This window comes from Sycon ciliatum, chromosome 8, assembly GCF_964019385.1.
Source record: "Sycon ciliatum chromosome 8, ocSycCili1.1, whole genome shotgun sequence".
Lineage (NCBI taxonomy): Eukaryota > Metazoa > Porifera > Calcarea > Leucosolenida > Sycettidae > Sycon > Sycon ciliatum.
The window spans coordinates 28,658,089-28,684,004 of NC_088650.1; the positions used below are offsets into that span (position 1 = coordinate 28,658,089).

General features: G+C 47.0%; 1 protein-coding gene across 1 annotated transcript in view; it reads left to right on the plus strand.

Annotated features, from left to right (window-relative positions):
• LOC135822608 (uncharacterized) overlaps positions 1 to 20,712 on the plus strand; it is a 43,165-nt gene extending 22,453 nt beyond the window's left edge. Inside the window, exons 9-24 of the mRNA XM_065335423.1 lie at positions 1 to 70; positions 829 to 976; positions 1,353 to 1,447; positions 1,927 to 2,125; positions 2,531 to 2,642; positions 3,386 to 3,603; positions 5,551 to 5,691; positions 6,241 to 6,444; positions 7,597 to 7,712; positions 8,425 to 8,620; positions 9,280 to 9,501; positions 9,872 to 9,910; positions 11,545 to 11,696; positions 17,023 to 17,188; positions 17,999 to 18,082; positions 20,102 to 20,712. Of these exons, the coding sequence (XP_065191495.1) occupies positions 1 to 70; positions 829 to 976; positions 1,353 to 1,447; positions 1,927 to 2,125; positions 2,531 to 2,642; positions 3,386 to 3,603; positions 5,551 to 5,691; positions 6,241 to 6,444; positions 7,597 to 7,712; positions 8,425 to 8,620; positions 9,280 to 9,501; positions 9,872 to 9,910; positions 11,545 to 11,696; positions 17,023 to 17,188; positions 17,999 to 18,082; positions 20,102 to 20,148 (2,209 nt within the window). The 3' untranslated portion in view covers positions 20,149 to 20,712. The remainder of the gene's footprint in view (positions 71 to 828; positions 977 to 1,352; positions 1,448 to 1,926; positions 2,126 to 2,530; positions 2,643 to 3,385; positions 3,604 to 5,550; positions 5,692 to 6,240; positions 6,445 to 7,596; positions 7,713 to 8,424; positions 8,621 to 9,279; positions 9,502 to 9,871; positions 9,911 to 11,544; positions 11,697 to 17,022; positions 17,189 to 17,998; positions 18,083 to 20,101) is intronic.
• Positions 20,713 to 25,916: the final 5,204 nt, after the last annotated feature.

Genomic DNA, 25,916 nt, shown 5'->3' on the forward strand with positions numbered 1-25,916 from the left:
GTCTTCGGGACTGGGGCTGGGACGTGTGGAGCTGATCGGTGTGAATGGATCAGGATTGGCAGAGGTGGACGTAAGTTTAGTCTGTGGATCTGCCCAGACCTATTACCATGGTGGGGACCATTGTAAACCTAACAAACACTACATTTCCTCCAGGAGATTCTTCTTGGCAAGAAAGAATACATGTCTGTGAAATTACGATCATGAATTGAAGAAAGAGAGTGTTGGATGGGGAAAACATTATAGATATTGGGTAGCATGCCAAGTGGGGAGCAAAAGCTATTGGTGCAAGGACGGGAACCGGGAACAACATGTGGATACAATGGGGGAACCAATGCCATTGGTGCAAGAGGATGGCACGGAAACCTAATAATAGCAATGGATAAGATGATATGGGCGCTCGTCACAAACAATGTAGCAAAGGTTTACCTGTACACGTATATTGTGGATGTACAGTCAGACCTCGCTTATCCGGTCCTCGTTTATCCGGATCCCTCCCAATCCGGAAGAAAATCATTGGTTACCAATTTACAGCACATGCCATGAATACACACAGTATGTGTGTTCGATTATCCCGTTCCCTTGCCTATCCGGATATTTTTCTGGAAAACGGATTCGTGCGGTTATGCGAGGTCTGACTGTTTGTTGTATAGAATTTTTGAGTTAACCAAAGAGATAATGCTACAATTTTGATATGGGAATACATGTATCTCCGCTTCGCATGCCTCTTGTCTTGTTGAGGTGAATTCTAGCCTCACCATACCAGCCAGTGGAGCCCACAACGGACGTGTGTGGTCATTTCCTGTGTCTTGTTCACTGTCCCGTCAACAGATCGGCAATCTAGATGACCTAAGGAATCAATGGGCACGAGGACCTGTGACTGTGCCTGCTGAGAACTTCTATCTGGTGTACATTGGACAGTACCAAGGTGCCACCATGATCCGATACTCCACAACCGCGTTCTGGCCAAGACCACCAAGTAGGATTTATCCCGTGACGATTCTATTTGTTTCTGATTGGGGTTTGTAATAGTTTCTACACACACTTGCTCTAAGGGAATTTGTGTATGATGCTTGGTGCAGTGGATCCTCTGTTACTTCCCGGGTTTCTTGCCGGAAATGTGCAAAGCATTGCAAAGCTCTGCAGAGATGACACAGTACGCAAAGCGTTGAAAAGGCACCCAGCAGCATCTGCACCTACACACTGACTGCTTATCATTTCGCTGCACCCTGCAGGTCATGACTGAATCATACAACCGGCAATTATCCAAGCTATGGCGTGAGGGTGAGCAATGCTCAATACGACTGAATGGGCTGATCTACGTTGTTCTCATTTTGTTCGATGAATGTGTGCAGGGGAGGCTGGCGCCCTGGCAGTGAATCCCGATCTTCCAGTAGCGCGTACACAGGTCTGTGGGGCTATGAAGGCAACGTGCAGCATCACGGGACATGTGAGTTTGTCCTCAATCTTAGGAAGGCATGAACTATTGAAGCATTTTGATTTTTACATGATTATTCTATCACAAAATCACCACCATGTACCATGCTGCAGTTCAAAAATGTATTCGCATTATATTTCCGTTATATCAGGAAGCCTCAGAAACTGATTCATATCGCCATGAAATGCGCTCCAATCGAGGTCATGCGAGTGATTTCTCAGCGGGTTCGCTTATGGGCACAAAGTATACAGCGCGAGTCGCTTGCAGTAGTGCAAGTGCAGCCGGCTGTGCCGAGACTTCGTCAAAGTATCTCAACGGATGATGTACTGCACAACGGCTAATTTTAGCGAGTACGCATCTTAGCGTTTTCTGAATCTGGACCAATCCGCGGTGAAATATTTTAGCGATCCGAGTTGCAGAGTAAAAAAGTCACCAAACCTTCTCAACTGATGATGTAATCGCCTAACCTCCGATGCATGCTTGCTTGACAGGACGGTGAGCCGGTGGCGTCGGTGTGGATGCACGGCGACACGCCGCTGAGACCGACGAACCGCATCAGCCTGGTCGGCGAGTCCACGCGCACCCTGCAGATCAACCCTGTGTACAAGAGTGACATGGGTGTGTATACGTGTACACCAGCACGGCCCGGCGGAATGCTCTCCTCCGGCTACCTGCAAGTCGTCGTGGAAGGTAAGGAGGCAACGGCGTGCACGTGCAGATCACGATTCTCACACCGATATTATCCGGGGGATATGTCCACTCCTGTTGTCTCTCCCTCCCTGTCTCTCTCCCTCCGTCTCCCACCCTCCGTCTCTCTCCCTCCATCTCTTTCCCTCCCTGTCTCTCAAAAGTCATTTTGATCCAAAATCAATATTGGTGAAATTTAGTGCACACTGAGGGGCATGGTTTTCAACTGATGGTTCGACGCTGCCGGTGATTTTGTTTTCATAAAGCTGTATAATCATGACTAAATGTACCAACCTGTACATTACGGCATACACTGTTTCCCAGCATCCATTCTTGGATTTGTAGAGAGGACCCGGGGCTAAATTTGTATGCGTGTTTGCTTTCTCTTCCCTTCCCCTGTGCGTTCAGGAAGCGGCAGTGGCCCATGCTTGCCAACACGGCGCTTGACATGGCACTCCAAGCAGTGTCTGTTTGTCCACTGCACGCTGCCCGTGGCCTCCATGCAGGACAACCAGATCAGGTATGCATTGACATAAAAGCAGTGAAAGCTGAAACGGTTTGCGATGTGCTTCCACATCATTCTGTACGTGGGTGGATGGGTGTGGAGGGTGTGTGTGGGAGTGGGTAGTGGGGTGGGGCATGTACAATGTACCATGGAATAGGAGTCGATGAATGGAAGCAAAACTTCAGTAAAAAGCTCCCAAGGTATGACATGCTACGAGCCTCTGAAGTATAACTCCTGACGACCGTGCAACACACTGCAAAACCTACTACTACAACACACTGCATCTGACCTTCAATAGAGCACCTTCAGTATAGAGCACCTTCAGTACTATAGAGCACCTTCAGTATAGCACCTTCAGTATAGAGCACCTTCAGTGTAGAGCACCTTCAGTATAGAGCACCTTGCTTACATACACTGGTTCTTATGACCACTGCAGATACGTTGTAGGTTATAATTATCGAAGTAAGTTTATTATATATTGTAAGTTTATTATTATTATTATTTTTTTATTAGTTTCACCCTGGTAGAGTGGTGACTTGCTTGATATCAGTGCTCTACGTATAGCAAGGTGTGGATTTCTGGAGCTATATTAGACACAACGCGTGTTTTGGGTGCAGCAATCTTTATACATGTATGTTGAGTCCCAGACCATCAGTAGAAAGCGAACCAGATCCACTGAAACACTCGTACCGGCACAGTTACTGTGATGAAACATAGTTGTTGTCTCTCTGCACACTCCCATACACTCTACTCTCTAGGTGGCATCACAACACACAGCAGATCTACCACGACAGCCGCAACGTCTTCACCTGGCCCAACGGCACACTCATGTATTGCGCCACGGCCAGCGAAGAGAACGTCTGCTCGCAGCTGAGTGGCGAGTTCACTTGCCGCGGCTACATGAGAGCCACGGGAGAGGAACTGGTGCGCGCTGCGGCCATGCCAAACACGTGTGAAGATGACGACGATGAACAGCGTGAGTATGGAAACCAATACATGTAGAATATTCTCCTAACAGCAAATGCTTAGAAAAAAGGTTTCAGAGCAGACTCGCTCTCTTCCCATTCACTCTGCAAAACTCAAACTCCTTTCTCAATCAATTTTTACGTTTCGGCAAAACTGCCCTCATCAGGTATGCAATGGTGTGCAAGTTTGCAAAGGAGCAGTTATATACATGCAATTTATGATGCTATGATGTGGTACATCGCACCCACCGTGACGTGCCAGAATCATAAAGATAATGATAACTAAAAAGAAGTATGATACCAACAGCAATTATTCAAAGAATGCTTGTGCGAAGTAAGATGTTGCGACAACGGCGGTAATTGGTGAAGAAAGTGTCGGCTTTGAACGTCGGAGCTCCCGCTTCCTGCCGACTCACTTTTAAAACACTTGACTGACTCACAACTGCGTCTGGAGCACACGCGAAGCCGGAGCAGATACTTTCTTCAGCGAAAGCTTGCGTCTCACAAAGTATGTACAGATTGGCAAGTATACTACTACTGGACATCTGAAAAATACGTTTCACTGCACCGTGAATGCATTGTGTTTTCTGAAATCACATTCGAACTGATATACCAGTTGTTTAAAAGGGTACCAAATAAACTAAAGGGTCGTCCACAAATATCAATATTTTTTTAGAGAAGATATTGGTTCATTTGGGGGTGGGGAGTGGGGGGACTTCTGTTGGTCTTGTCTTTGACACATACATGCATTGCCTGACATTGCTCTAAGCACTGGCCCTACACTGAGCCATAGTATCGGAGTATGATCACTTGCTTTGCTTACGTCATCAAGGCTTATTAATACGGAGCATCAGCAAATCGAATATTCGAGTGAAATTCGAGAATCGTCACGAAAAGCACTCAATCAGTCGAAACTAGGGCTTTGTTCGACTGAAAAATGCCCGCAAACAGAAAATACTTTTTGAATACTTTTCGAATGCTCTGCGCGTGCTCTAGTACACGGCGCACTACGAGTACTCATACTTGCGCATGTAGCTACTAGTTCTTACTAAATACTGAAGTACTAGTCATAGTTGTACATGTCAGTGCACAAGGCACAGTCGAACCGGACTTCTTGACGCTTTCCTCTCTCTCGAACTGTGAAAAGTTTTGTCAAGACTAGTGTGCTTTTTGTTTCATTTCAAGTATCCTGGAATCATGGCTTTGTCACCAACTACCAGCCCCGGTATGCCTCCTGCTCCCAGTACTGCAGTAGCCCTGCTGGCGTTGTCTCGGCATCTGCGTCTATGGTGAGTTCCCCGCAGGGAGAGAGTGTTGCCAAATAAATTATTTGAGGTTCGACCTTACCATGGATCTCATTCTGCTGCGGCAGTGTAGGGCCCACCCTCAGTTATTCGTCCGCGGGTCTCCTGATATGCAAGGGATAGCGGAGGAGCTCGGCCGAGATCCGCCTTTTCTAGGGGTCTCCAAGAGAGATCCTATCGCCAATAGCCTGAATCGGATGAAGCATCCGCCGCTTCGCGTCATCCCCAAAGGCAATAAGAAACACAGCAGCAACTCCGTTCGGTCCAGATGACCTTCAGCGAACTCAAGGAAGAGAAGCGAATCCAACAAATCGACTTGCTCTGCAACAAACGCAGCCATTGCACATCTCAAAATCCCAGTCCTCAACTGCTCAAGCTAAAAAAACTCGATTCGAAAATACTGGACTGCGCTACATATGCTGTACCTCTTTTTCATTCGAATTTTCTCTCCGACTTTCTTTTTGCCATTCGAAATAATCAAATCGAAAATTCGATTTGCTGATGCTCCGTATTATCTGAAGTAAGTTCTAAACTGGTGCATGTGTGTGCCTTGACCCATATATGGTGGCGGCGTTGCTATGGATGCGGAAAACTCGGCCTCCAGTGAACCGTTCTTTTTTGTTTTTGTTTTTTTTTGTTGCTCATCTCGCACAGCCACTGCCGATGGCAGACCGCAGAGCCCGTGTGATTCTGGCCAGCACACCTGCCACCCGATGGCACGCTGTTTCTCGACGCTGCGTGGATACGTATGCAAGTGCAATCCCGGCTATACTGGTGATGGGCAGCAGTGCATGGGTACGTGCCTGTACTGCATGCATGCAGTATTAGTATTAGTATTGTTTTGCATAGGTACGTGACTGTACTGCATGCATGCACTGCATCCTGTGCACTGCATGCATGCATGGAGTAGTAGTATTCTTATGCATTGGTCATGTGACATGGTATAGACCGTGGTCATGTGACACGGTATAGACCGTGGTCATGTGACATGGTATAGACCGTGGTCATGTGACATAGTATAGACCGTGGTCATGTTACAACTCTCAGCAAATCATATGGCATGGCGGGTTTTACTGGGGAATTGTCACGTGACATTCCCAGCACTCACGTTTCACGTGATTAGACCCGTAGCAAGGGGCAGAGACAAGATCATGGGGTCCTAAGCATAGAGTACGTGTGTGTGTGTGTGTGGGGGGGGGGGAGCAAGGGCAGGGAGAACCTCTTGTGCATTATGTGCGTATTCTAGAGAATCCAGCTGTTACATACACTCCAATGCATATTATTTCTCAAGCAGCCGTCATATTGTCTGTAAAAAAACTGTCGCTCGTTTTCTCGTCTGTTCAGAAATGTCTTGCCCGATGCCGAGCAACCCAACAAACGGCAACGTAATGATCTCCGGAGGACTGACTGTCGGCGCACGCATCACATACATGTGCCATGCCGGTTACGACATGGTTGGTGATAGGCAGCAGAGTTGCAACCCAGGCGGCACCTGGTCCGGTATCAAGCCCCAGTGTATCGCTGTAGTTGAGACGCAAGCGCCAACGCGTAAGCTGACAGTTCTGCCTCTTCATTCAAGTCTTTTCACGTATCATAATTTTTTCGGAATCGACATTGAATATCAACTAGGGCTGAAACGAATGCTCAATGAAGCGAACGAATATTCTTTTTCCGAATACATGCGAAACGAAGAATATTCCGAATATTCTAAACCGTGCAATTTCCATGGATACCTAGTTTTATCCATGGTAACCATAGACCATTAATTGGCATACACCTCAATTACAAGAGAGACATTTGAAGAATCATGTGTCTTGCTGATTATAGCACATCGAAAAAGGCAAGCCTACTTATATTTTGCACCAAATAACCTTGATCGATGTCAAAAAGGCGAGTTTCTGTACATTTACGAATATTCCTATTCTACTTTAACGAAGATTATTCTTTTTCCGCTTTGCATATTTCGAATATTCGAATAATTCGAATATTCCTTTCAGCCCTAATATCAACCCTGGGTCTCCTATAACCGTGGTCTCCTAATACTACTAACAGTGGCAAATGCGTGTATTGATGCCTTCCGGTACTGCCACAGTAACACAATATTATAATTATAGCAGCACAGTTCATTACACAATGGAACCCTTGAGACGTACCCATGGGTAAAAGGATTTGGGACATACTGTAAGACTAGACATGTTTGGTGGAGTTTTATTTTTGGCAACTTTGGTGTACACAATGCATACCCAACACATAATGCAACTAGGTCATGCTACCAGTCCTATGTAGCGCTGCACCAGGACTAAGTCGTGTGGAGCATGCCTAGTCGACCGACACTGAAAATGAACGCTACCGAAGCCACGATTTGGGATATATTGAAAGACTTACGGGACCAGTTATTTTCTGGTTTACAGCAGTAATGTGGGTACACTTGATCCAGACTCACTCTAATGCTGAGCAAAACGCTTGCCTCAAAAATGGCACTTACAAATCAAGTGTATGTCACATTAAACTGGCATACACTCTCCGTATGTTCCTTTGCATTGCCTGCTCTGTCCTTTCAACTAATCCTAGCTAAGTGTCCCCTATGTCAGCTAACTGTTAAATACCATTTAATGGTATAGCACTTGAACAGTGGCCTGTGACGTTTACACTGGTAGATTTCTCCCGTATGTGTATGTGTGTTATGATGATGGTGTGTAGGCGCGCCCCAAATGCCATCCTATCTGAGAATTGTGCCGGTCAGCCCGCTGACGGAGCTGCAGGACAATGGCTGTATGGTTCTGAGATGTACGGTCCAGGGTAGAACAAACCCGACGGTAAGAAGACCAAGCCCCTCTATACTTCACCGGGCTTTCAGACCATTCTGGTATACACTGCAGCAGCAGAAACCTTGTTCTATTGGTCCGGACCTGCCCTAACTCTTCACACAGTATGCATTTCTGCAACCATGACTAGCCTCACTGGCCTATAAAACATATTGGTGGCAAAACGTTTGGTTGGACCCTAACAACCTGAAGAGCCAGACCGGGTAAGACAGGCCTGACACTGAGTGAAACTTCAGCATAAAGTACCGGATACATACCAGTATGACTATACTATTGTTAAGTTTGAAGGTACATTTGTTTTCTCTTATGTACACACAAACTTATTTCTCAACACAATTGCATAGCCGGTGGTAACGCGGATGTGCGAACTTTACGTTGCTTTACATGCAAACTGTGCTGGAAATGAAATTTTTCACACCATCATCGGAACTCTCATTATTAGTAACTAGCTGGCAGAAGTACCGTAATCATACGCTTATTAAATTGACATTCTAGTCAATGTGTATCCGTGTCTTTGTACTACTGTCGGGTTTGAACTTTTCTTTCCTCGTATTTACATGCAAATTGTGCTGGAAATGAAATCGCTAACACAATTTTGATGGGTATCTAGCTAACGAAAGCGCTCATACTCTTACCATGACATTCTGGTCAATGTGTTGGTCTGTCCGTCTCTCTCTCTCTCTCTCTGCACCACTGTGTACAGGCCACGTGGTGGCGCAACAGCCAGCGTCTTCAGCTGACCAGTGCCCACCAGCAGCTGGCGGACGGCTCTCTGAGAGTGTGCCCGTTCTCGGCCGCGCTGCACAACGGTGTCTACAGATGCCACGCCAGCAACGACGAGGGCCAGATGCTGCAGAGGACCATCATCGTTGCGGAAAGCACAAGCGTTGCACCACCAGGTGAGATAATCAAACCATTTAATCCACTAGTACAGTAGTCGGGCGCTGAAGAACGGCGCGCCGGAGAATGTCCAGGCTAGAATTCCATCAAGCAAAGCATACCAATACACGGTGACCCAACTGTGCATAGACTGTAATACATGATAATAAGAACGGTCTAGGCTAGGAGACTGACCCCCCCCCCCCCTCTCTCAGTTCTTCGGCGACCGACAGTACTGTGCGCAGTCTCCGCTAGCTAGCTGTTTCTATTCCTAAGTCTTATCAGCAGAGCTGAAAGTGACAGCCACAAGGGGAATTCCTCATCCTTGCCATATCAGTATGCACATTTTGAATCATGTTTCTCCAAGGCATGAGATACACAAGGCTGTCAGTGTTCGTAATCACTAAGCCCTTCACATGGATACACCAGCCTGTCAACAGAAACATTGGTATGGATTTCCTTATCATTCTGTTGCACTTTTCATACCATTTTTTTGTTCTTTGCGCACAAAAAGTAGAAAGTTCAAGAAGTGAAAAACATTTCATAGGTCAAAGTCATAAGCTACGCACACTCTGATACCCACCATAGTTGCATAAAGCACTTGCAACAGAGATACTTGAGCAGACATTTTGTTTTCTTCTTCACTTTTTTGGGGTTTTCTTCAAATATCTTTCCCCAGAGCCGAGCACAGCATCGCCAGCAGCGACACCATCAGCCACAGTCTCGTGTCCAGTGCTCATTCCGCCATTGAATGGTGATGTGACACTGACCAATGGATACAGCACGGATAGCATAGCCGAGTACGCCTGTGATCCGCCACATGAACTGCAGGGCGGTGATGCTAGTAGGCAGTGCGATGCGTCAGGAATGTGGACAGGACGGGCACCCACTTGCGAGTCTGGTGAGCCAATCACCTACTATACAAGACTCAAGTCAATTTTTTTATTCCTCTTTGAGTTTCCTGCTCGGTTGTGTGGTCCGTTGGTCGGTCGGCAACTGGTCTGTCTGTCTGTCTGTCTGTCTGTCCGTCCGCCTGTCCATCTGTCCGTTCATCTGTCCGTCTGTCTTTCTTTGTCTGTCTGCTGGTCAATGCCATGTTGTGGCTGAATTGCCGTTCGGTCAGTCAGTGACTGATCAGTCTGCACTGGACACTGGTGCGCTCTAGTTGTTGCCTCTGGCTGTGTATATGGTCTGTTACTGCAGATGAACATGATTGCTCAGTGTTGGGTGTTGGGTGCTTGGTGTGCGTGTGTTGTGTATTGTGTGTACAGTTCTGGAGGAACCTACAACTGACGCACCTGCCCCTCAAGGTAAGAGCGATCGTGTGCCGGCCGTGTGTGAGACACTGTGAGGTGAGCAGAGAGGGATGTAGGCTCGTTACACTTACAGTGGTGCGGGGCATCACAGGTTGAGTGCGGATAAATAGGGATCACGATTCTACACACTCCTGGATAATACGGTAAACCTGTCAAGGCGACCACCCTGTACAAGAAGACCACCTGTCCAAGAAGACCACCTGTCCAAGAAGACCACTACGAGTGCAACTGGGACCACAAGATATTTTCCAGTCAAATGACCCTAGATGAGGAGACCACCTGTTTGAAAGTCCCTTGAGTACAGTCGCCTTAGCCAGGTTATATTGTACTGGGTGATGAACCTTGGCTAGTATCCGTCACTATACTGGGCTGTACACAATGCCGCATTGTGATCGTATAGCAATAACAGTATTGTGAAGAAATTGATTTTTTTAATACTATGTGCACATCCCTACAAAGTAATAGGGGTAGTAAAAGAGACAAAGACAAAAGACAAAGACAACAAAGGAGTAGTAGGTGCTACAAGCGCTGTGCTGGTCAGGCGCAGTGAACTCCTCCGGCCATTTCGGTCTCGGAATCGACATGGACTGTGCAGGCCAAGGGGGTATACTATGAATGATAGACTTATGAGAGCATCTGAGAATGCAACAGAAATGAGAAAGAGAAGATCAGGAAAAAAACCAAATGCAAATAGTATAGGTTGATCAAGCTTCAGCTTACGTAGGTGCCTGACAGTCTGAGAGAGAGAGAGGGAGAGAGAGAGGGAGAGAGAGAGAGAGAGGGAGAGAGAGAGAGAGAGAGAGAGAGAGGGAGGGAGGGAGGGAGGGAGGAGGGAGGCAGGGAGGGAGGGAGGGAAAGAGAGAGAGAGATTCTGGATGTTATGTCCAATCAGGACCACATTATAGCCCTGTGTAAAGACCGAATTCCAAAAAACTACTAGTACGAATAGAAGCACCAATATAATGTGCTACTTACAGTCCTCAAATTTAATAGTCTCACTGGCTTTCGAAAGCCCGATTTGGGCCGAATTGAGGCTCACGAAACACCAAAAGGTTCGTGTGCCGGTTTGGAGCCAGACGTTTTGTTACATGCGGCAACACCCAGAAAAGACTTCTGGGTTACACTGTAACAATGCAATCCGCTTGGTTAGTGTGGTGCCCCGAAAAGAAGAGTGTATTAAATTTAAATCTTAATAAAAAATATCACATGGATACGAGTTAAGAGTAACTCTCCATCACTGTAACATGATACTATATACAGTCAGAAAGTGCAATAACTAGTGTATATAGTATCATGTTACAGTGATGGAGAGTTACTCTTAACTCGTATCCATATGTCTTTTTCTCTTCCACATTTATTTATGGCTCAACATCCGAGTTTCAAAAAATATCACCTTAATCTTAACAATGCAAAAGTTGTCTCCGCGGCGTTTAATCACCTTGATCCTTTGAAGATACGACTTAATCAGCATGAAGCGAAGATTCGAATGCAGTGGTTCTGTGTACTGTTCCGTACTGTTCCGTACTGTTCCGTACTGTTCCGTACTGTTCCGTGTTGTACCATGCACTACTGACTACTCCAACTGCAACGTGTTGTGTTCTGCGTCTCTGTTTTGTCCCGCCGTACAGTGATCAATCGTCTGGTGCGCTCCCGTTCCAGCGCGTCCTGTGTGAAGCTGACGTGCGAAGTAAACAACCCTCGCTTCCAGAGGTCCATGCGCTGGACACACTCGCGCACATTCAACACCGGGCAGCGCGTCTCCCTGGCAACAGCCAGCCATGTACGTACATAGTATACACAGCACAGACGACATGCCGTCTAGTAGTAGCAGTACATGTAGTAGTAGTATTTTATTATTTTAATAGGGGAACCCCCTACAGACGGCGTCGTCTTATTACAGGGAACGCTATGAATGATCGACACAATTGAACACACTCTGAGCGGTCTGGTGAGTGTTCTCAGACACGAAACCCCGAGTTACGGCAGGGAGGGACCTGGTCGCGCTGTTGCTGTTTGTGAATTGTATCACTGGCTCTGTCCACTGGACATAGAGGCTTAAGAGCACTATACGCAGCCTACATATCTTAGCCACCTGTCTACATATAAACACTGACTGAGTACAGTCATGTACACTTTTTTTTTTTTTTTTTTTTTTTTTTACAGTGTAGGTCGGAAGCAGTTTCCCACGCTCCTGTGTTTTTGGGCTTTTTTAGCTGTGTAGAGACCGTCCCATGCCAGGTACAACACTGTCCTGGGCTATGGCGACAGGCGTGCCAGTAGATGTCGAGTGTCCGGCAGATCTGGTGTCCCCCACCTTTGAATCGGCAAGTTCAAACCAGAGTACTAGTATGGAGAAATCTTACTTTCTGAAGATCGTTGAGATACTGGAGCTAGACCGCAGTGCAGCTGAGGATAGGGAGAAACGACTTCTAAATCGTATCGACCACCTTACGCGGAAGGTAGAAGCGCTCACAAACGAGATGACGGCTTTGCAGTCTGCTCAAGACGACAATGGCGGCCAAAGACGCCAAGGATCTCCCTCGGTGCAAAAATCATCCCAGAAGAAACAGAAGCGAGTTGCAGCTTCCAGCCCTGGCGTACCCGTACCCGTAGCTGGCTGTCCTCAAAAGGAACTAGTGCGAGATTCGGTTGAACCATGCTCCTCAGTTGTACGTACTGAACAACAAGATACCAGCGTGACTGAAGCGTCCATGGTGCATCAAATGGACCCAGATGCTCCAACTGATGCAAAACCTGGCAAACAAGGACTCTCCAGAATGCTCCCTACTTTTGAAGAGGATGCGGAAGGCAGCAATTTATGGCAGCTGATCTGCACCAAGAAGCCAACAGGAAGGAAGGCTGTTCTGTTTGTGGGCAACCTCCGGAAGGATTGCGATGCAGATACCCTTTGTCAATACGTACAACAAAGGGCACAAGAGGTTGGCGTGAAGGTGCGAATCCATGATTGCACGCTATTTCCCAAGGAGAAAGGTCACTCAGCCCGACTCATTCTCAACAGAACGAGTATTGAACTTGTAAATACAAAGGAATTTTGGCCATCTCCGTACTACAGTCGAAAATGGAACTTTGACAAGTACCCTGGATCTGGGAACTCAGTGGATATGCAGAAGCCTGACGGACCAAAAGATCAGTCAGCGACCAGCGATCCCAACGATGGAGTGCTTACCCGCAGCAAATCTAAAGGTCAATGCTGACAATCTCATTTCTGAATGTTTGCAGCATCAGACGGAAAGTGGATGAGGTGAAGGAGTTCCTGTCGGCCAGAGGAGTGCACATCTTTGGTATGTCAGAAACCTGGTTGAAACCCGATGTTGGTGATGGAGAATTGGCGATTCCTCATTACAAACTTTTCAGGAAGGACCGCCCCATCCAGCAAGGTGGTGGCGTCGGCATTTACTGCCATGAGTCTGTGGTTGTCCGAAAACGAATGGATTTGGAAGCTGCTGAGCTAGAGATTGTATGGCTGGAAGTCAGATGTCCTGCTGATACTCTCCTTGTCGGGTGTGGATACCGTCCTCCAGACAAACCAGTGCCGTACTGGGACTCTCTTCAAGAGAACATAGAAGCTGCTATGGAAGGCTCTCAGGCATCTACCGTTCTCATTGGAGACTTCAACATTGATTACAGCTGTGAGAACTCTCCGAACGCACAACATCTGCACCGAGTACTATCCAGTAGTAATCTTCGGAATTATGTCACCTCACCAACTCGTGTCACGAGCCACACGGCTTCAACCATAGATCTGTTTCTGTCAAATACACCCATTTCTGGTGCCTGTGAAACGATTTACGGAGATATTAGCGACCATTTCGCCATCCTTGCACACTTGCCTGTAAACCAGACAGGGGTAAACCGAACATCACAACCCGGACAGAGTCGCCGTATCCACACCATCGACTGGGAGAAGTTTCAGACTGATCTGTGTGTCCGCTTTCATCAGTTCCCTCGGAACGGCACGATAAATGACATGACAGGTGCATTCATGTCTGCTATTATGGAAACACTAGATGAGCACGCCCCCTTGGTGGCGAGGCGCAAGCGTGGTCGCCATATCTGTCCTTGGTTAACTGAGGAGTTGGTATCTGCAGTACGGCACCGCAACAGGCTACACCATCGACTCATGAAGGATCAAGCCAATGAGGTGCTTCGTGAGCAACATCGGCTCGCCAGAACTTTTGCCAGGAAGCTTGACCGAAAGCTTCGTAACCTGTACTTCGTAACCCAGTGCAACACACCTGATCAGCGGAAACTTTGGTCAGCAATGAACACAGTCACAGGGCGACGGAAGGAACGTCAAATACCTCAAGTTTCTGTTGAGGATCTCGGCCAGGTCTTCGGTGAAATTGTCAATGACCCAAGCAGACCACAGAATCTGCACCCGCCACTTGGGCCAATGCCAGCCAACAGTCTTCACGTCTTCAAACCTGTAAGTGTTGCAGATGTTGAAAAGTGTCTTAAAGCTGTGGATCCATTCAAAGCTGCCGGCAGTGACTCTGTACCTGGAATTGTCCTGCGGCAATGTGCAAATGTGCTTGCTCCACCACTTTCCTGTATCATTAATAGTTCACTACAGAGTGGTGTTGTGCCCACCACGTTCAAGCACTCCCACATCAGTCCCCTGCATAAAGCCGGAGACCGCTCATCAGCCCGCAACTACAGACCTGTATCCTTACTCCCTATCGTTTCGCGTATCCTAGAGCAGTTTGTGAAGAGACAGCTGACAGAATATCTGTACAGCAATGATTTATACCCGATGACTCAATTTGCATATCGACCCCGCCATTCAACAGAAGATGCATTGGTACTAGCAGTGAATCGCTGGCTATTAGCGAAATCCGAGCGCAAGTACACCGGTTTGGTTATGATTGATATGTCGAAGGCGTTTGATCGTGTACAACATGAGAGGCTGGTTAATGAACTGTACACCCTAGGCATTGGAGGAGCACCCCTACACTGGTTCTGTGACTACCTCAGTGGCAGGTCACAGCAAGTGAGGGTGCTGGACAGCTTGTCTTGCTCTGTTGGCTGTACGCGTGGTGTTCCGCAAGGGAGCGTTCTTGGACCCATTCTCTTTGTGTTGTACACCCGTAATCTGCACACAGCACTTCCTGCAACTGTCAATCACCAAGAATTTGCTGACGATATAATCCTTGATTTCTCCCATCCTCACTTAGATTTTGTTGGCAGAACTCTGACGAGAGCAGAATCTGATATCTCCCGATGGCTTGAAGACATCGGCCTCGTAATGAATGCCAGCAAGACTCAGGTCATGTTCGTTCAGCCTCGTGGCGCAGCCATTGCCACGCCCGATGTTTTCTGCAACAACGAGCAACTGGAGGCGACGGCCACCGCAAAATACCTTGGTGTGATCGTCGACGACCAATTGTCATGGAGGCCACATGTCGACTATGTGTCACGTAGAACTGCACAAACCATAGGGCAATTGTGGAGACACGGGCGTTCACTAACGCTTAGAGCTCGACGGTCGTGGTACACCAGTATGGTAAACAGCCAGCTGTGTTATGCTTCAGCAGCATTCTACCCAAGCCTCACAGCTCAGCTTCTCGACCGTTTGGGGAAGATCAGCAAGGCTGGAGTCAGAGCTGTGTTTCAGCTCCCTCGTCAAACACCGACCGCACCTCTTATTTCTAGATTAAATATTTCCCCACTGATCCACCATTTTAAGCTCAAGATTGTTGTTTTTGTCCATAGATGTCTTGCCTCCAATGCAAGCATGCTATTTTCGCCTTTCTTTCTGTTGATCGCTGAACCTGGTCTTGAGCAAAGCACACGCCGTGTTACACGTGGCCAGGTCTCACGTCTTCTCCAAATTCCATTCGTTCGTGGACCAGCATCTCGAGCGTCCATGCAATTCGTGGGCAGCGTGTATTGGAACAGGCTTCCGGCAAATATTCGTTGCCATGAAGATATTCTGGGTTTCAAAGCCCTGCTGTGCCCAGATGTTCTTGACACGCTTTCTCTGTCTTGACTCATTCGTCAGACATGTGCATTTTGGTCTTTTGGTTTGGTCTCTAATCGACAAACTGACTTTTCTCCTCAAATACCTCAACTTCTCTATTTCAATTTCAAACATCTGCTTCGTTTATTCCTTACTCTTTTCTTTCTATCTTTTTTCTTTTCTTTCCCTTGTCATTTAATCACTGTCACTCACATACAAATACCGTCATAAAATATAAAACACAAGATTTTCTCATCTTTTTCTATTTCTTGTTTTTCATTAGCTTTAGCATGTTCATTCACATTCTTCATCATTTGTGAGAACTAGACCTGGTCTAGTGAGAAGGCATTCTACTGCCTGTAATTCTGGTGAAGTAAAATAAAGTAACAACAACAACACTTCAAGGTCAAACTGATAGAAGCATAAGAGTACTTTTTTTTTGCGTTCGAAACGATTTGTGTCTGCAGGTTGGCCTAGCTTTGTTTATATACAAATACAGTAAAACCTGGTTTAAGTGACCACCCCACGGTGCAAGCAAAAGCGGTCGTTAAAGCCAGGTGGTCTTTAGAACCAGGTCCCACAGTGTCTGTGTAGAACTGTCGGTGCATGGAAAAACGGTCGTTAAGAGCAGGTCGTCGTTAAGAGCAGGTGGTCGCTAAACCCAGAGGTCGCTTGCACCAGGTAATACTGTGCTAAGGTTTCAATAATCAATTGTATCTACCCCTTTCAAGTCTTCTGATAGACAGCATGTCTGGTGGAATCTTCGTCAACCGCTACCCCGCACTGCAATATGGCGGAATGAGATAACTTGTCACCGATCCGGCTGATTCCATCCGGAAACGAGTAGCTGATATAAATATCGAGTGCCCACACATTTTTACGCAGCCAGGTTGTGACTTTGTGTGTGTGTTTGTGTGTGTGTGTGCGTGTGCGTGTGTGTATGTGTGTGTGTATGTGTATGTAAATGTGTGTGTGTGTGTGTGTGTGTGTGTGTGTGTGTGTGTGTGTGTGTGTGTGTGTGTGTGTGTGTGTGTGTGTGTGTGTGTGTGTGTGTGTGTGTGTGTGGGTGTGTGTGTGTGTGTGTGTGTGTGTGTGTGTGTGTATGTAAATATATGTGTATATGCAGGTTCAAACAGGTGGAGTATACAGTGTAACACTGGAAGACAGATCACTACAGATCTGCAATGGCGTTGCTAGCCATGTTGGCCAGTATTGCTGTGCTGTCAACCTTGCTGGTCAGCAATTTCAAGAGTGTGTCCATCTAGGAGAGCAGGACCTTGAAACACAGACAGGTAAGGTCGAGTGGAATTACGTTTCTACTCATGCTTCTGTCTTATGTGTGTGTGTGTGTGGGGGGGGGGGGGGGGAGTACCGCATATCCGCAAATAGTAGGCCGGTCTACTATTTTTTCAAACTCGTCCTAACCCGGCCTTATAATTGAGGACGGTCTTGTATTCGAGGACGGTCTTTCATTCTTTCAACCCAGTTTGACCCCAGTCTTCTATTTTCGCCACACAGTTTTACCCCCGTTCTTCCATTTTCTTCTACACAGTTACTGTTTGAGCGTGATGGCGGAATCACAAGAAACCAGAAGATGTGCCACACGTGCCACGTTTCGTTGCAGTTTCGTACAAAATGGCAGCCGTCGCACTGCCCATGCGCAGTTGTAAGACTCATTTAGTAGGCCCGGCCTTCTAATCGGAGACGGTCTTGCATTTTTTCAATCGCCCCTTGCCCCGGCCTTGTATTCGAGGAAGGCGTTGTATACGAGGACGGTCTTTTATTTGCGGAAATACGGTGTGTGTGTGTGTGTGTGTGTGTGTGTGTGTGCATGTGCATGTGCATGTGTGTGTGCATGTGCGCGCGTGTGTGTGTAGGAGAAAGGTAGAGTGAGAGAGATAGAGCGAGCGAACCGCTGTGTGCGTGTGAGCGCGCTTGGTAAGGTGTAGTTGCCACAATCTAGCTGGATTTGAAATCCGGCCACTGTAACTGTTAGTTTTGGGTTCATAACCGTTGTCTGACGCAGTGGATTGGACAGGAGCCTGGAACAGTTCAGTTTTCGACATGACTGTTGTGTACTTACATTGTATGCATGCATACAGGATCACTGGGTGGCACTTCAGAGTGTGGTGTAGAGTTACGCCAGTGCAAGAGTCAGCATGCATCTTGCGATGCGCAGCTTTCAGGTGAGAATAAGTGCTGTTAACAACCATACAGCATTTTAATTATGTGTATGCGTGCGTTGCAACGGCTGAGTACGTCTGGGGCTCTCTGATGGCAAAGTCAATGGAGGTTATTAATCACGCGAGGTCGGAGGCAATACACACTAAATTTATAAGTCGAAAACCTTGTGCTCTTTCCCACCTCTCTAGCTCTTTCCCACCTACTTTTGTACGACAATACGTACCATATCTGTGCATAAGGATATATCCTCTAGTCTGCGACATTGCCAGCTGGAGGTCACTAATCACTCCAGGCACAAGTGAACCATTATTGATTCGGACGTTCTGCCCTACTTTCCACCATCAGGATCAGTTAAGCATCGATCAATGTACCGTGTTTTCTTGAGCGTAAGCCGCACCAGAGTATAAGCCGTGTTTTGTCCCGAAATATCGGCATCTTTAGATTCTTAACTTCGCCCCGTTCATTTTGCCACCAAAGTAGGGATATCAGTGAACGCACTGCGCAGCCCATCTGCGCAGGTCAGCCTGGCCCATCTGAACAGCAGTGATCTAGCCAAAGCCGGCTCAGCCGGCAGAATGCTGAGACAGGGTAATTTTGGCCGGCTGCAATCACCCCCATGTAGACTGTAGTGCACTGCACTAGCACTTGTCTTGAGTCGAGATGGTGGAGTACAACCCATATCCTAGACCTAGGCGTAGGTACGTATGTACAGTACAGTACCTAGCACTGGCTACTCAGGCTCAGTGCCTTCACTCAAGCTCAAATGCACTTGAGTATGCACTTGAGTACGTCAGCAAAATGTAACAGGTTGGGTCATGGTTCACTGCTTCTGGTGGTGTACACGGCTGTGGCTAGGCTGGGTCTTGTCAGATGACCAATTTATGTACACTGCATGCAGACATGACCTTGGTGAACACATAATCCATGCTCATGTGGCTGTTTGCTTCCTTTTTCATATTAATATTTTTGTTAATTTACCTATAAATAGTCACATTGTCACAACTGCCTGATGAATGCCCATAATTGGACGAAGCGAAAGGAGATGCAAGCTGCAATGAAAGATTTGTAGTGGTGTGTGTGTGTGTGTGTGTGTGTGTATGTGTGTGTATGTGTGTGTCTGTGTCTGTGTCTGTGTGGAAACGTGACTGATGGGGGGGGGGGGTCTGGGGGCGCAGCCCCCAGAACGATGCATTTTAACTAGAACGTTGGCCGGCTGGCATAAAATCCTGGCTAGACCTCTGGAACAGTTTATTTTTTTTGCAAAATAAACCGTGCGAAGAAGATGCACGGAATGGCTGAAAACTAGGCTGAGAAATAGTAGCATCCAGAGACTCTCAAAGAAATTCATGGTCCATCGCTTCTGACAATGGCAGCGAAGAGCTTATTGCAGCAACTCTCTACCAAGCGCGACGCTGGTTACTCACCAGGGCAGGGCGCTTCCATCGCGCAAGAAATGGCCGCGAGCGAGAAATGCAAGTCCGATTTTGGAACGATCCAACCAGGGAAATCCCTTGAAAATTGGCCTGAACACCTCTCATACTGGTGTTTCACGATGTGCAAACTTTCAGAGAAATCGACCGGGGAGAACGTGGTGAGTACGTGGGTCCTCGAGTATCGCGTACGATTTGAATGGTCGCGGGGACAGAAGAACAGTAATTTTACGACTCCCAGCGGTGCAAACAGACCGCGGCCATGTTTTCTCTGTCGGCCGCGATCACGTTCAAAAAATCGATGACGCAATGCATGCGCAGAGGCCTGCGCAGTGCGTTTGCTGACATCCCTAACCAAAGTGTAAGGAGCGCCGGCTTATTTTGGGTGAATATTTTGATTGCTCAAAGTGAAGTTCATGCTCTCGAAAATACGGTATAACAAGCTTGTTGATCCAAAACCCATTTTATGCCGAATTTGAAATAAGTGTTGAGCACATTCTAGCCGAAATCAGATTGAAAACGGCCAGAGTCTCAGTATTTCCGAATGGATCATACAAGATCACTGTGTTTGTACGTTTGATTCCGCTGCAGCCTATCAACGCTTCATGGAAACATTCCCCGCTACGGCGGGCAAGTAGTTTCACAACGCACACAAGATCTTGAGCACCCGCGTAGCAGCTATAGTCGTAGAGTACCAGGATACCGACAACACATTGGCCCGCAAAACACATCGGCCTGCACACGCGCTTCTGAAGCCCATCCAGTTTACGACCACGGCATCTCAGCAGCACTGTTAGCTCTGTTCACAAATATTTTCATAGCGTTTCACCAGCTACTAGTGTGTCATTTTGAACTGCCCGCATTTTGGACCCATATATAATGCTCACAGCTACATCATGGAAGTGTTGAGTCCTGCAACATTATTTGTTTTGCCTTCTACCGCCCGTTAGCCGCTGCATGACGTACACTCCGTGTTTCAGTGTGTGATCCGTCACTATGCTTGGATACTGTGTATAGCATGTAACTTGGAGCTTCTTGACCCACACACATCACTGTGGATGCTTCTCAGTACGTCTCTGTACACAAAGCCTGAACTATCATATGCCAGGTAACACGTGTTCATCAGAGTATGAGCTCCAGTATTTGTTTCATTGTGCATGAATGCATCATCTCTACTATGAACAGCATTGTGTTGCTCTGTAGTCACACGCCGGAAGAAAACTGAAATGCATTGCTGTATCCCTGGAAAACAGGAGCGATTGTGTGATGATCAGCAATAGTATAACCAAGTAAGCCGCAAGAGACTCACATCAGGTTCTTCAACAGGTTTACTGGTGAACATTTTCAAAATGTTGAAGAACTCAAAGTGAGTGCTCTTGCTTAGTGTTCTAGTGAACATCCACAAGATTATCCTACCCAGCAGGTTTTAGGATTCTAAAACGTTCCGTGTGCAAGGCCGCCTAGGTACACACGCATTTGGTGTGATGACTGCTGGCCAAATCAATAAATTAGAAAATTAACCTCTATGGGACTGGGGACAGGGGTTTCCAGAGCCCATACGGCTTATCAGTATTCGAAAGATTTAGAACGGTGGTCCTCTGGCATCTGTGCATGAGATGTGCCAGCTTTTCTTTCACACAGCTCTGTGCAATTACATTCATACTACTACCGTAAAGTACCGCCAGAGCGTCCCACCATCTCATCCTTTCGTGGTCGCATTGTGGAGGTGGTCTGCTGTCTGTAGGTCATACGACATGAACCTTGTACACATATTGCACGTTTTGCAGTCAACCCGTACCTTCGAGCAGACACAAGCTCCACACAAAACCCTGCCAAGCGTGACCTTAGTACACTAAGATTCTCACATCGTACAAACTTCGTTGCACTCTGCCATACGATTTTCCTTTCTCTGGCTGTGAAATCAAGGTGGGGCGCTCTGGCGAGACGGGGCGCTCTCGCGAGACGGGGCGCTCTGGCGAGACGGGGCGCTCTGGCGAGACGGGGCGCTCTGGCGAGACGGGGCGCTCTGGCGATACTTTACAGTACTACTACATGTAACTCTTCAAAGTACTTTAATTTCACAAATTTTCGGTGTATCTGTATTTTCGGTACTTTTGGTGCATCTGCTTCATACCCAAAATCTCAATACACCGAACAAACACTTACACACTTAATTCAATAGGGAACTGCTTCTCTGTACCTAAAATTTCTGTTCACCTAACCGGGCCTTTTGCTCTCATACCGAAAATATTGAGCACCTAAAATTTCTTAAATTAGGGGTCGTCCACAATTATCGAACTTTTTTCACGAAACGAAATAATTTCGTTATGGGGTGGGAGGGGGTTGACCAATTTCGTTTCAGAAAAGTTCGATACATGCACATGGCCATAGGAGAAGTGACACACTAGCGACTTTTGTTGTATATGCATGTATATGTCAACAATTTTTACGTTCTGAGGGGGAGGGAGGGAGGGGTTGGGTCTAAACTAAAATAATTCGTTTGGTGAAAAAAGTTCGATATTTACGGACGGCCCCTTAGAGTATGCATTTCGGTTTGGTGCTTCGCCAGGCAGGTAGTGCTCCCTGTAAAACTGGCCCATCCAAGGAACGACCATCAAGCAGCACAATCATGGTCTTACTGCAAACAATGGCAGTGCATGCCACTCTTATGCCTCCTTTGCAGTGAAAACATGGTGGGTTCGGTCGGTTTTAGCAGCAGTCGGATCTTTCGGGCCTTGGCCAGACCACATTATATTTTGAAAATTAAAAGTGGTCACTTTTCATTAGAGCATTTTACAAACGAAAAACACTCAGTTGAGCCAAGGCCTGGAAAGCTCCACTGACTGCTACACTTCTGCTGTAATCGCATAACAACCCAGTGAACATCGCCAATGCTAGCAGCGTTGTACAGCTGAAATACAAGTACAACGAAACACAAGCTCCTTCCAGCAGTGGCAGAGCTGACATACCTTTGCATTCCACCTTGACATTGATGAGCCAACTTTAAGTTAAACCATAACAGTTAGGCATAGCGTCCGTTCCGAGGCGCTGTTGATACCGCGTTTAGTCGCACACGTACACTGGCCTTTAGGCAAAGCAAGTGCACCTGCACAAGAATCACATGGGTGAGAACATACAACGTGTGTCCACACCAGGCAAGAAGGTAAGGATGGAACCGTGAAAGATGAGTATATTATGCCGGTTCTCATGTCCTTCATCAGTGTCATCTTCAGAAGATGCCACTTCAAAGTGCCAGCATCAGTGATGTGCAAGCACATGCAGGGCCGCAGGGGCTGTCATCACAGCAAGTGCATGTGTACTAAAACCTCACTTCACAGTGGCACCAGCAATTAGCTATAATTTGCAACACCAGCAACTCATGAGGTAGGCTCAGTCTTGATTTGTACCATAAGTATTATTCCTCTGGGAACGGTCCATGAAATACTTCGAAGTAGAACTAAGTGGAACTAAACTGGGAATTTCCAGTGTGCGGACGTGTAATGACGTGTATGTTCATGCTCATTGTGGTCTGTCAAGAGAGCCATTGCAGTGTGTGCAGTGTGTGCAGTATGTGCAGTGTGTGCAGTATGTGCAGTGTGTGTAGTGTGTGCAGTGTGTGCAGTGTGTGCTGTACAGGCAATGGTAGGGGTTAGACTCTACACAGTCAGTACACACATTTCCAGTTATAATTATAAATGTAACACACACTCCCATTATGTACAGTCATGATGGTCAGAACATTCGAAACTGTAGCGAGCCAATCCCGCCAATCAGCAACTACATGTATTTCAGATGAGATTCCGCGTCTGCATCTCCCGGTAGCATTGTAACAATATCATGCGGTGAAAAGGCATCAGTAATGCAGACTACATGCATACACAGTCCAGACGCGACCCAAGCATACTGCTATTGGACACCTGCCATGCAGTTTCTTATAGTCAAATTAGCCAGGACACCATGATCGAGTGTGATTTACCCTGGCCACTGGGATGGTCTTTGACGCCAGTAGCCCCATGCCTTAACATGATGTAGTTTATCTCTACGCACTGCTAATGAGGTGTGAGTGCAGGAGGACCGATGCACCAGCATTGTGCTAATCGAGTAAGCAGACTTGGCACCTCCTCGCCCGACCCAGCTGGAGACCCCTTGCATCGGAAATGAGCTGCATGTCAACAGGCTAATCTGGGTGAGAAATTTCAACAACACCGTGCCGTCCAGTCAACAATGACAAGATACGAGCACTTGCTGCCTTGTCGGCATTGCACATTGGATATCTATTTCCACACTTCAGTGCTGGTGTACCAGGCTGCAGTACTTTACTCACAGCTACTAACTGTTATCTGGTAATTACTTGACAAGTTAGTTCAGTACAACACAGTTGCCGTCATCTTCGAGGCCAGTGGAGATATCAATTTACAGTTTCAAGGGTAATTGGACTTCTCCGACGACTCAAATTATATGATCATCAAATTGGACGATTGGCTGACAGATTTGGCATCCCGAAAGGAACTGCTGCAGCATTATTTGGCCAGAAATCTAAATGTGTCCCCAGTCAGATTGGAATGAACTATCGGAGCTCTAGTACTCCTTCCTGGAGCTACAGTGACAAGATTCTCCTTAGGTGGTCCCACCACCAATGGATGGTCATATCACGTATTGAAACGGCAGTGGGAATCCTACTGTCTGTGTGTTCCCAAAAAAATTAACGGAGACCGGTTTTTTTAGATACATGTATTGCAAAACCTCAAAAAAGAACAGGTTTACCAAACGGATCATGTGTAAAATCACTCCTGATACCACTCCTTAGCTGTGAGACTGGCCGTATAAGTAACGAAACCGTCTCCTTTTCACGATTGTACCTCGTATTGTTTATCACATGTAAATGACATACATGTATGTACCCTGCTTGTGAAGACTGCTCATGCTACACACCCTGTACTAGGACTCAGCAAGAAATCAACATGATGCAACCACCGCAAATAACACGGGCGAAGGTGACCGAACCTGCCGACGTTAAGAAGTCTCTTGCGAGAGAACAACCCTGTAGTGGATAGCGATAACAAAGAGAGTAGGTGTGCTTGTAGATGATCCAGACATCATCTGTTTGCATGGTTAACAAGTCACGTACCATCGCAATAGTCGCACAATGTACTCCGTCACCGATACACCAGTTTACTCACTAGCCGTAAAGCAAATGTACTCGCACACATTGCGTCCGCTGCACGGTTGAAAACCCTGCCGTGGAGGTACATGTAATTGTAAATGATTTGCTGGTGATAATTGGTGCTCATTCACCATGGATCAGCCAATAATCAACAAACAATTCACCGTAGAACAATTGCTCCGTAGCGTTAGCGATAAAGTTGCGTTTTAGGGCCCAGCGGTGCTGAATAATCAATTGCTTGCTGCTGGCACTGCTTGATTTGCACTCTGAGCGCGTCATGCCCACAAGGCTAGCCGCGAGCACAACGCTGTACCACAAACTTACATGCACGGCTTCGAGCGGCCATTCGCAGCATTGCTGTCTGAACGTGACTCTGCAGTATGCACCATGTCAGAATGGCTCCTATTCTGTATCTCACAAGTGACTGGCCTCAACTACCCGCAGCTAAAAATTCTCGGCCATACTTCATCCACAAGTGACCGTGTGAACGAGCACAGGAAGCCATTGTGCCAATAAACATGGCATACAGGAAACCTTCAGCAATCGTTGCCTGGCACTTGAGGGAGGCTTTGAACGGGCCACTGGAAGGACAGCCTACTCATGGTTGGCACCTTAAAGAAACTGAACAAGTTGCTCCACGGATGACAGGCGTACTACAGACCAGAATACATGAAGACGGCGGGCTGCGTACATCAAGTAGTTGAGTAAGAAAACAACACCTCTTGTGTTTATGACACAGGGTGATTGCTGAATGCTGTTCAACAAGCCCTGGCCTAGTGCTAGCGCTACACGAAGTCACAATCATGATGGTCAAGTAGTAATATGTACATGTACTTGCTGTAGCTCATGTACCACCATGTACACATGTACTGCACTCAGTCTACTTCTGTTCATTGCCATTTGAGAGTAAAGTAGCTGAATGGTCAGAATTGGCGATTGTGGCACATACACCCCCCCCCCCTTGTCTTCAAGTAACAGAGAGGTGGTGGATAGCTCTTGACGCCAGCCACTTCTTTGACCACTCAATATGCACCACTTCACCACGGTGCAGTTTGTTCTAGCACTACACAGTGTCATGTACATGTTGAAGCACTGTGGGTCATAGCCGGGCACTGCTGAAGATACATGTACATGTACATGTAGCTTGTCTATCAAAGAAGCAGGCTGCTTTGGCTCCTGCTTGTGATCAGTTCCGTCACGTATGGTTCAATCTGAAACCCATCATCATTATCATCATCATCC